Below are 12,164 nucleotides of genomic sequence, written 5' to 3' on the forward strand. Positions count from 1 at the left end.
CTTCTCCTTTGAGCCTTGCTAGCGACAGTCCCCTAATATCCATTTTCTAGAATACAAACATGGTAGGAAACAGCCGTACTGACCCGTCTGTCTGAAGCGGTTTGTTTCTTGAGGCTGTTGTGACACATCCCCACGAAGTTAGAGGCTTAAGCCGAGAGAAAGTCATTCTGTTGTACTTCTGGAGGCCAGAAGTCCCAAACCAGGGTGTTGGCAGAGCCGAGATTCCTCTGAAGACCTTTAGCTTCATCACCTGTCTTGCCACATGAGGTAATACTCAGTCTTTTGTCAAAGCACTATTCCCAGGTTCCAGGGATTTGAGATCAACGTGCTTTAGAGGCGGGGGCATTTTTCAGCCTACCCCGGTAGCCAGCTGGCCCGAGAGTAGGGGAAGGCCATACCCGTCTTGGAATTATTTTCCACCCAGGATTATGGATTTGCAGTATCTATTCACTCAGTCCAGTCCCTGGCCAGAGGAAGGCATCTCTCTGCCTGGTGCCCCCAAGCTAGTAGTAGAGAAACAGCGCACGGCCCTAGAACAGAACCCCTGACCTGAGACGGAGAAGGGGTTCAATAACCATTAGCTCTAGAACAGTTATGAGCCAAGACCTAACAGGAAGGAGTGGACGTGAGCATTTGTTTTCAAGCAATCGGTTTCGCAATATTTATTTATTTATTTTTCTTTTCTCTCTTTAGCTTGAGAGTAACCAGTAAAAGCAAGGAGTCGGGGCTTTCTGACCTCACGCCGCCTGCTTTCTGCCCTTCCGGGTGTGGGCACATCAACAGAGGAAGACGCAGGTTCACGTATGACAACTCAGAGCTGGAAAAGAAGATTTCGTGCTGCTCTCCTCCCCCAGACTACAACTCGGTGGTCTTATACTCCACCCCGCCTGTCTAAAGTTTGACACATCACCTTCTTTCTAGAACCACACAAGTATTTATGCCCCCTGAAAACTAGCTTTTGCCAGTATGACACATATATAAATTTACACCTTTACCTTTCCACAGGAGCAAGCTGCCTTTTGTGATTTTTAATAGTGCTTTTTTTTTTTTCTTTTTGACTAACAAGAATGTAACCCCAGATAGAGTAATAGCGATAAGTGAAAAACACCACTGGTAAATCCTCACATTATTCAGTGTGTTAGAGAAACCCTTTCTAAGCCCAATGACTTACCTGCTCCTACCCCCGAGACCACAGGGCATTTGATGATTCGGGAGATGCACTGATCCCGCAGTGCAGTATGGACTTGATAGGGCCCAGCCTCCTGGAACCGGGAGGCAACCAGCTGCAAGCTGGCCTGTGCAATGTCTCTGGGGTCCTCTAGCAGAAGCAACATAGGAGGAGAAGGAAAGAAGGGAGAAAGGAAGCAGAGAGCCAACAGGACGGAGCACTGTAGAGAATTTGTGCTGTCCCAGATGGGAAGGGAGTAGGAGAGGGCTATCAGCCATGACCATGCTGTGGCTTCCACAGCCTGACCGAACCCAGTCCACATGGAGAATTCAGCCAGGGAGCAGGCAGGACAGAAGGACAAGGGGACATTTTCCGGATTCTGGCAGGCAAGAAAAGGATGAACGTATTTTTTTGGAACTACAGAACAAATTTTAAAATCTTACCTATGGGACTGGATCTATGCCCGTTCCCATATATGGCACATTTGAAAATTTCTAGCACTGAACTTGTGCTTAAATCTGAGCCAAGACTGCAGGCCCCTCTAGCAAGATACACTGAATACTCACCCTGAGCTAAGCTGGCTCTGCAGCGTGATGGCCTCACACTTAGCAGGTTCCTTGCTCTGAGTAAGCTAATTGGAACGAGTTTGGCCTGTTTAGGGTTACTGGTCGGGCTTTAAGCCACATGTTCCAAAATACTGTCAGATTCTTTTTTGAGTCTTAATATATAATCAAGATACTTCACTCAATTTTTCACATTAACCTGTTTTGTCCAGTTAGTTATAAAAGGAAGCTGAGGAGGATGAAAATGAGTCTTGCGGATGGTTTCCTCTATACCAAAACCAGGACAGATGGAGCCAAAACAGGATGAACAGAGTGAAAACCCCATCTCTATACCAACCAAACCAACTCACTGTTGGTTTGGTTGGGACCCAAAGCCTAGGAAGTCAACCATGTTTCCTTTTTAATGGGGATTCTACTGTCTCATGCTAGTCTACTGGAAAGATGTGGAAGACCGTTAACCAATGTTTATTAAGCACTTTATGCTCCTTGAGAAAAAAGGTGATATGTAATTTATGCAAGATACTTTTAGAATTGGGACTCAGGATATTAGTTAATGAGCCATCAAGAGGAGAAAAGCCTCTTTTCATCTGCTTTGGACCTTGCCTTGGGTCTGAGGATGATGGAAGTAGGGAGACAGGGTACACAAGGGTGCCGACTTCTCAGGGTCTGAGGACCCTGGCTCTCTCAATTGGCTCAGTTTGATGCTATGTATTTAGGATGTATGCACCTTCTAAAACCAGTCAAGGCTGGACAGACAATAGTGACCTGCTGCTTCTGGTGGTAGAGAAGAATATGCTTCCCTTTATGCAAGGAACTTAACTCTAGAACCTGAAATATACTGGAAGAACCTTTGCTTCCTTTCCTGTGTGTCACACTCTGGTTTCAAGGTTCTTAGTATAAAGAGCTGGGACGGTCAGCACACCCCAAGCGAGGCGGCAGGTGCACCACTGGTGGCTCTGCTGGGGAAACCTCTGGCCGGCAGAGAGGTGAGGCAGGCCTCTCCACCAAGAGCCCAGGGCCAACAAAACCAGGCCAGGACCAGAAGAGGGGATAAGCTTTGTTCTTCCTCTTCTTTGCACGCACAAAAGCATCTGGGACAGCCGGCAACAGTATCAATCAGGGAACCAGAAGGAGGTTGAATAGGGAAAATAAAAGAAGACCTTAATTCTTTCATGCTTTCAAATCAAATAAGGAGCCAGCAGTGAGTGAAAACAAAAACCTTCACTACAGGTACTGCATCTTGATTTCAATGATCTAATACTGGATTGTTCAGACTTTAGTAATGCCATCTTTCCAAAACAAACACATATACTAGAACTGTGTTAATTCAGCTGCTCAAAGACTCAGGTTTATAGCCTCCACGAGTCCATCAGTCAACAATGGTTCCATCTAGAGCCTTAATGCAGAAAGAAAAGTGGAAGCTTGCAGGAATGGGTCTATCTAGTGGCAAAGGGCTTGCCATGGAATGGTTCGTTTACCGGCCCTGAACATTTATTAAACAGCACTGAAAACTAAAACATTAATTAACCAATGATATTATTGGAACCACTTGCCATTTATGACAAAAATAGTTGGCACTGACAAGTAAAGCAGCATTTCCTTTCAGGATTTGTGAGACCATGTATGTGTAACAGTGTGGGTGGAACGGACTGAAACCATATGCAAGTCTGTATCTAGTTAGTCTAAGAAGTGATGCTCAGACCTTCGTTTTAGCCCATGGAACAAATTCGTCCAAATCCTGAAAAATGTCATGTAGGTCTTCTAGCTGCGCCTTGTTTCCCAGCCCGTAAGAATGTCGGACATGAAACAGATACTTGCCAGCCCCTTTCACTGGTGAAAGGAGGAGCGCATCTTTGACAGTGGTAGTAACTGTATGTGTATATACGTGTGTGTGTTTTGTGCGTAACTATTTAAGGAGACTGGAATTTTAAAGTTACTTTTATACATACCAAGAATATATGCTGCAGATATAAGTAAGACTTAATTTGGTCCTACATCCCTAGTCACTATGAATGTATTTTGTATGCTATCTTCATATAATAAAATTAACTTCTAAAAACATCTACATATTTTCTCCAATTTGCTTATACATGAAAAAAGGGGTCACGGGTTTCCTTGGGGGTGGAGGACTGGTGTTCTGAGAGCTTTCTCTCTGTGCTGCAAGATGACGGTTCTAAAGCATCAGTAAATCAAAACCAAACTCATGCTAGGCACATGGTCCAGAAAACAAAGCACTAAAAAGAACACAATCAGAGTAAAATGTACACACTGAGGGCAAGTGCTGGCTGCAAATGGAAATACCCTTAACTTAAAAAGAGGTGGGTTTTCCCAGACACTGATTTTCAGCTAAGAAATGATGACCACAATTACAGGGTGTGTGTGCGCATTTACGGTTGAGTACTAGAGGTGGTGTGCAGGGAACCATACAAAGTAATTAGACAAAAGCCCAAGACACAAGAGCTTCCCTAAGAAAAGTACACCTGCCAAGTGTCCTTTGCTTGTCTTTTGGTGGATTACATCCTAAAAAGAGAAATAATTCAGATCATCACTAATAGACATAAGTGACCAACACATCATCTTGGAAAGTGGTCTTAAATCACCTTCCTAAAAACATCATGAGGAAACTAGACTGGAGACATGTAAGGGAAATCAGGCTGATTCTCTTGGGTACAGAGGCAAGAAAGAAGAAAAATGACTCATCCCAGTATATGTGCAGTTAACTGAAGAGGGCACAAGGCATTTTATCTTCACGAATTGGAAATCCTTCAAAAATATTACTGATTTTCATAACATAAGAGTAAAGTCACTCATCAAAGCACATGACTTGAAGAATGCTCAAAGAATTGGTGTCACATCATCGTTTTGAAATTTTCTCATGACTCTGGAAACTTACAGGACCTTTGGGAATTGTGGTTTTTTTTTTTTTCTTTCTTTGCTACTTTCTTTCTTCCAGCAGAAGGATGGCCCAGTAAGGTTTACTGGATTCCTCAGTGTTAAACATATTACCAGGCTTTGGGGTTTCACAGGCCAGTAAATTTTACAAAAATATCCTGGATTCCAACATAGGGATGACTAGCATTCTATTTTTTGAACTAAGGGTATTTTAAGGGAGAAAAAAACAAAACAAAACAAAACAAAACCAACTAGATGCCACAAATGTTCTATTTCTCGGTCTGGGTACCTAGGTGTGTTCGCTTTGTGATAATTCAGAGTTCTATACTTATTTGCAAACCTGTGTGTTTGTGTGTGCTATTACTCAATAAGAGATTGTTAAAAGAAAAAAACCCATTTAATATGACAACTTATCACAGAAGACCCATTTTAAAAAGATTAAGGGCTTAATCTCAGACAAAAATAGATTAACTTCATGAGCCAGCAACTATGCTAAGTGCCTTAGGGGAATAAACTCATTCATTTTTCAAAGCAATCCAACGCGACCGGTAACATTCATTATACCCACATCAATGGGAAGATTGAGGTAATCAAGAGAGCTTCAAAATCTCACCCTCACATCTTCCTGCCTGCCAGCACCTGTGCTCCACAGACAGCCTTCTCTTCTGGACAGCCAGTTTGAAACACGTCCTCCTCATGCAGCTGGGTTCCTTCTTAGGCTCAGGGACCCAGCTCCAGAAACACAGCACTCCATCACAGCCATCAGCTGGTCCCTTTCCCAATAGATCAGACAAACATGCTATTTTCTCTCCCATGTTACAAAACAAAAAATCTTCCATCCTTCTTTCCCCTCTACCAATACATTTCTTTACTCCTCTTGACAGCAAAATTCCTTGAGGTGGTTAGTCTCTGTTTATGATCCCTCCCCCACCAAGTACTCTTCATTCCTCTCAAGCCTAGCTTTCTGTCCCGCTCATGGATACCGCCCTTGATAAGGGTATCGGTTATCCGCAAAGTGCTAAATCCAACAGCCAATTTTCAGTCTCAGCCTTTCTGGACTCAACAACTTGCCCCTTATTCCTGAAAATGCCTGTTTTAACTTTGATTCCAGGACATTGCACACCTTTCTTCCTAATTCATGGGTCATTTCTGTCCCTCTTACACATTGTTCAGTCACCCCAGGGCTCTGCCCTTGGACTTTTTTCCTCTCCACCGTCTATTCTAACTCCCTTCATGATCTCAACCAATCTCAGGGCTTTAAATGACGTCTATATGATGACTTGCAAATTACATGTACAGACCAGATCTGTCCCCCAGGCTCCAAACTCACACACCTGTGTGTTAAACTGACATCTCTTGATGCTGTGGCAGACTGTATTTTTCAAAAATAGTGGCAATAACATCTCTCATCCCACATGACCTTTGGCAACGTGCCCTTGCCACTTCCCCACCAAATTCCTCTCCCCTAGAATCAGAGACGCCTTTGTGACTCACTTGTAATCAATAGAATGTGGCAAAGTTGACACTGCATGACTCTGAGGCCAGGTCAGAAGAGATCATGCCCTTTCCATCCGAGTCTCCTGGTATACTCATGCTTCAGAAGCTCCCACTGGAGACCCAGTCACCAATAATTGAGAAGGCGGAGCCACATGATGGGGCCACGTATAGGTGCTTCCACAGGCAGTCCCCAGCTGAGCCCAGCTTTTAGGTCATTCAGTCCCAATGCCAGAGCAGATGATTTCAGCCCCCAGGCACTGGAATTTTCCCAGCAGAGGCCCCAGACCTAATGGAATAGGGATAAGCCATCCCAGCTGTGCCCTGTCCAAATTCCTAACCCACAGAATTCCTGAGAATAATAAAACGGTCGTTGTTCTATGCCGTACGTTTGGAGTCATTCATTACAAAATCAGTAACCAGAACAAATGTGTACTGAACATCTCAAACGTAACGGGCCCCAGACCAAACTTGCAACTGCCTTTCCTCGCTTCCCCATCCTTCTCACCACCCTCCAAAAAAACCTTTGTTTCCAAGTATCTTTCAATTCAGTAGAATCCTCCTTCCTGTCAGCATCACCTCAAAATCTTACCAGTGATTTTGACTTCAATAATTGGATTTTGATCCAATAATCAGGACATCATTTTGGCTCTACTTTTAAAATATATTCGGAATCTAATCACTTCATGCCACCTCTACCGCTATCACTCCAGCCCCAAACCCCTATCATCTTTTGCTCAAAATTCTGCAAGAGCTCCTTACTAAGTAACCAAAGAGATCCTTTTAAATTATATCAGGTTTTTCTCCCACTTAAAATCTTCCTGCAGCTTCTCCTTTCAATGGGAGTAAAAGCCAAAATGGCTCTAAAATGGTCTCCCAAACCCAACCCTCCTTCCCCATTACCTGACTTCCCTTCCCTACTCTTCTGTAACCACACTGGCCCCTTTGTCTGGAGTTCCATTCCATTCCAACCTGGAGTTCTTCCCCCTCAGATATCTGCATGGCTGGCTCCTACCTCAAGTCCTGCTTGACTAGCACCTTTTCGGTGAGGGCTACTACCCAGATCATCCCACTGGAAATTATAGCAGCACCACCACATTCCCCACATCTCAAGTTGCAAGATGAAACACAGGGATATCCAAATTCAAATTTCACATAACCAAATTAATTTTTTAAGACAAGTATCCCCCATGCAATACCTGAGACATACTTACGCTAAAAAATAAATTATCCATGGTTTATCTGAAATTCAACTTCAACTTTGTGTTCTCTATTTTTATTCACTAAATCTGGTAACCCCATCGCCATCTTTCACCCTACTTTCCTATCTTTCCATAGCCATTAGTACCACTTAGGCTACTATGTATTTTGTCTTCTCCCCACTAGAATGGAAACTCTGTAAGAGCAGAAACTCTGTAAGAGCAGAAATATTTGTCTGTAGTGGTCAGAGTTGTTCTGTTGGTTCCTCTCGAGCAATGCCGGGCATTTAATAGGCATTCAATAAATATGTAATGAATGAGTGAATTCCAATCATTCAACTGTGGGTAGGTGGTTTCCCAAGATCACAGAGCTCTAGGTAGTACAGCCACTATATGAACTCAGGCAGGCTTGTTCTGGCAAGCTAGTTTCTTAACCATCATCCAGACTACTTTAAATAAATGTTAAAGACGTGTAGTTTAAAAGTCTTTCTTCATTGGGGTGCCCAGGTGGCGCACTCTGTTAAGCATCCAACTCCTGGTTTCAACTCAGGCTGTGGTCTCAGGGTGGTAAGATGGGGCCCCGTGTAGGGTTCTGCACTCAGTGTGGAGTCTGCTTGGGATTTTCTCTCCTCTCTGCCCCTCCCATTTATGCTCTCTTTTTTTCTCTTTCTTTAAAAATAAATAAGTCTTTTTTTAAAAAATAAATAAGTAAATCTTTCATCACTATACCCCTTCCCCCACACTTATACGAAAGATATTTTACAAATGCATCCCTAAGAGCACAATTGCTCAAGGTGGAGGGAAACGCCTGGTTTCGACTATTCAGAGCACAGGAGATGTAAGTAATAAACCGGTGTGTATGTCCATTCACTAGAGTGTAGGAGATGTTAACATTGGCCTAGCTTTAAGAGAATATTTAATGTTTTCTCATGAAATTTAAATCTAAAAGACCCCCCAAAACATCCCCTATTCTAGGCAGACTAGTCTCTCTTCCCAATGAACCTCCAATGGTCATTTTAATTTGCCATCAAATTAAATTTAATTTGCCATCAAAATTTATCCCCATAAGGACCTTCTACACTCCTCTCTCTCTCTCTCTCTCTCTCTCTCTCCAAATTTCTATAAGCAACTCAACAGTTCCTTCCGTGAAGGAACTTCAGTTCCTCTTTACTCTAGCTTCCGTTCACCTAGGCCTCAAGTCCCTTATCACCCTCTATTCTGTATTTTTTAACTTTTCAAATGCATAGGAAATAAACAGTAGGTACTCAGATTCAACAAATGTTAACATCTTTGCCATTCTTGAAATCTACTCTTATATTCTGAATAATGTTTCTAGAAGACCTATACCTAAATAGTAAATTACTGAAGTACTGAATCAAAGGCTAGCCACCTACCATTCGCTATCCTTTCACATAAGTAAGTCTTCTTTCCTCAACTACATTGTAAAAGCCAGGTATTATATAGAAATGTTTGAGTATACTCTCTCTCTGCCTGCCTCTCTGCCTACTTGTGATCTCTGTGTGTCAAATAAATAAATAAAATCTTAAAAAAAAGTTTTGAGTATAACTATGCACTTTATAAATAACAAACACTCACATCTGCATTTTTAGTACCTAGAATAGATCCAAGTAGGCATTTCACAGATAGTTGGTAAATTAATGAATAAACATGCCACCAACAATTCCTCCAAACACACAGGCAGTATTCAGCCTTTGAAATCTCGATCATCAGGCAAACATCATCTTCTTAAATAAACTGGTACCCAAAAAATACAAACTTCTCTGTAATTCTTTATTAAAAATACGGCTGTACACATAGAGACTGAAAACAGGATTAAAGATGAATAACCCACATGGGATCATGACATCAGAACTTAACATACTGGTGTTTTTTAGGGAAGTTGTTGACATCCAAACCACAGAACCAAGGTCAAAAGCAAAATACAAAGGTACCCTCAAAAATATTTACAATGAAGTAAATACACTAACAGAATTTAAAATAGGTACAAAAAAATGAAATGACCAACATTACATGATTTCAAGGGTTGTCCTTTCTGTGCTTTGATCTGTCATAACAGAAGGTATGGGAAGTTTCTATCCTTAATTTGACTATTCTCAGATATTTAAATCTTCCTATGAATTAAAAAGACTATCTTTTAGACAACCTCTCAAATGGAATTACACTATGGAAAAGAGGTCTCCCCCAAAAAACACCTAAGCAGAACTAAGAGTTCTACTGAAAACCATTCCCAATAAAAACTAAATGAAAAATAAATATAAAACAAAGCTTAAAAAAAATATGTATTACCTGACACCATCTGTTTTCTGGCCGACAATATTTACTCATGAAAACATATCAGCTGTCTACCTTTATACTCAAACCAAGTCCTGAGGTTACTAGGGGCTGAAGCAAACTAGCACTTAGGATGCAAACATTCTTGGGTTTGTGATTTGAACCTGCCTTGCAGAGGGAAGTTTGCTGGTCTATACAGGATGAGAAATTCAAGCCCTATTTTACCCCTGCCCTTCCTTAGCTTTCATAAAACATTGGTCCACAAATTAAATTTTCAAAAAGTTCCCAGACCCCAAAACTAAAATAGATGATCCCCTTTCATTTTCAAAGAAAACAATATTGGAAAAAATCTCCAGCCCGCTTATAAATTAAGCATTTCATATTTCTTCTAGAATACAAGTAGTTCTTTTTTGTACAAAAGAATTACAATATGATTTGTCAAAAAACATATAAAAAGACAGCTGCTCTTCCTCAAATACATGAGCTAATGATAAAAGACTTTTGCATGTTAATGTCTCCAAGTTCTTGTTCCTTTTACATAAAAAAGAACATTATGGTGGCAAATGTTAATTATCCTTTTAATATTGAACATTATGTTCTTTTAAAATCCATCCAGATCAAATGCAATAATTGATTTTCTTTTTAACTCAACAACTGATGCTACCAAACGTGGACTCAAACACACCTGTTAAAATGTGTAAAGCGTGTCTTTAAGTCTTCAAAGCTTTCAGGTGAGGAGAGGTGTTTTTTCTTGATGCAAATCTCAAGGCAGAGAAAATCATTTTAAAGCTTATAAAAAGTGGACAGAGAAATATTAAAAACTTCTCTGAAAACTACAAATATGTATAATTATTAAAATTGAAGACCGTAACATCAGTTGCAAGTGCTTGGAAGTCTTTCCTGACCTTTTGAGTTTCCACATTTTCTTCATAGTTGCATGGTGAGCACCCAGTGCTAGTAAAACATTCAGTGCTGGGAAAGGAGATAGAGTCTTCATTACTGGATTTTTTTGTGAAAGAAAATTCCTATGTATTTGGCAGTCTTCAGTATCAAAGTATAGGTATTTCATTAACTAGAAATTCCATGAATACCCAAGTTTGGCGACAACTGCACGTCCAAATATTAAGAAAGTTAAGAAGAGGAAAATTCCAAACTTTTGAGATTGACTTATTCAGGAATATCCCACATAGTGAAGTTATTATCAAAAGTACTATTACTTTGGGCTAAGCAGTGACTGCAAAGGCACAGCAGATTGTTATCCCTCCAGATTCAGGCTGTAAAACTTCAGAAAGCTCTTGATGCCAGACCACTGCTGTGTTTAGTTCATCTTCTGAACAGTGTCTCTGTGTCTGTATCCAGTGTAAAGTACCATAATAAAGCTGTGGTTCAAAGAACAGAACTTTATACAAAAAAAAAAGCGAACTGGAAAGAATCTAAAGCAATATACTCCTGACCTTCAGGCCTTTATCAGAATTTTTTTTTCTATTAAAAAAACTGCATAAGTGTAAATATATCTGACAAGCAGGGAAACAGCTTTTTAAAAAAAGACTCTGGTCAAATTTGGAGCAAAGAGCTTTACGTGCTCCTTAAGTTCCTGTTTATCCAATCCTCACTCAGAAAGGATTTACATCTACTGATGGGGGAATTTGTATCCAACAATTCACTGATCTCTCTCTCTGTGTGTTCTTAAAAACAAAACAAAACAAGAAAAACCCAAAAATCTTCATTGGAACTAACAGTGTGGGTGGCATACAGAGCTTGCATACAATACTCTTACAAGAATTATACACTATACTGTACTTCTGTGAAATTATTTACCTGGTCCATTATGTTATTCAGGGCAACCCATCCCCAAAAGAGCAAATTCTGCAACACTCAGTGACAAAAACGCTGCCCAGCATTGTTTCCCAAAAATGTCCTTGCAAATAGTTTCCCTTAATAAGTAAGTATACAATGTGGCAAAAGTTCAAAGATCAGAAAAAAGTCTTTAAAAAATTAAAATTAGTGCATATACAAGTGGAAGAAAACAAAAGCAAGAACACCATTCACTCAATGGTGCCCCTTAATCTAAAATAAATTCTTCACAGATATGGCCCCAATGGCAGCCACAGCTCTAGGATAAGTGAAACATTCTTCCTTTCAAGTAACAGTGTACCTGACTGAAGTGCAAGCAGCTTTGCTCATCTCTTGTTTGTTTCCCAAATGTGAAATGAGAGGATGAGAACAGTTCAGCTGTAGTGCAATTTGCTCTCGGTTAAGGTCCTCAGCCATGTCCTGCATGCTTTTTCAGCAAATACTACAACTGACCATTCGCAGCTGCAATCAGTTCTTGGAAAGTGTTTTCGAAGCAGCGCTTTAAGTCACTGTAAGTCACCACAAGTACGCTCTTCTCGTCTCTGGAAATGAGGCTTATTTTCTCTGGCACACCAGCATCTAACTGAAACAGACAGACACACAAAATGGGAAGTTCATACCAGGCAGAGGATAATCCACTGTATCTATTCTAGCACAACTTTTGCAGCACTGATGAATATTTTAAAAATTTCTGTCATATTC

The 12,164-nt window shown here is 40.8% G+C and overlaps 2 protein-coding genes across 7 annotated transcripts in view; one reads left to right on the forward strand and one right to left on the reverse strand.

Annotated features, from left to right (window-relative positions):
* The window catches only part of FLT1 (fms related receptor tyrosine kinase 1), a 174,610-nt gene extending 170,820 nt beyond the window's left edge, over positions 1–3,790 (forward strand). Inside the window, exon 30 of the mRNA XM_032314380.1 lies at positions 694–3,790. Coding sequence (XP_032170271.1) covers positions 694–895 — 202 coding nt within the window. The 3' untranslated portion in view covers positions 896–3,790. The remainder of the gene's footprint in view (positions 1–693) is intronic.
* A 5,303-nt stretch (positions 3,791–9,093) lies between these two features.
* PAN3 (poly(A) specific ribonuclease subunit PAN3) overlaps positions 9,094–12,164 on the reverse strand; it is a 128,875-nt gene continuing 125,804 nt past the window's right edge. For all 6 annotated transcript variants that reach the window (XM_032314389.1, XM_032314387.1, XM_032314386.1 and 3 more), the window contains one exon: positions 9,094–12,045. In XM_032314389.1, coding sequence (XP_032170280.1) covers positions 11,905–12,045 — 141 coding nt within the window. In that variant the 3' untranslated portion in view covers positions 9,094–11,904. The remainder of the gene's footprint in view (positions 12,046–12,164) is intronic.

Source organism: Mustela erminea, chromosome 15, assembly GCF_009829155.1.
Source record: "Mustela erminea isolate mMusErm1 chromosome 15, mMusErm1.Pri, whole genome shotgun sequence".
NCBI classification, from domain to species: Eukaryota; Metazoa; Chordata; class Mammalia; order Carnivora; family Mustelidae; genus Mustela; species Mustela erminea.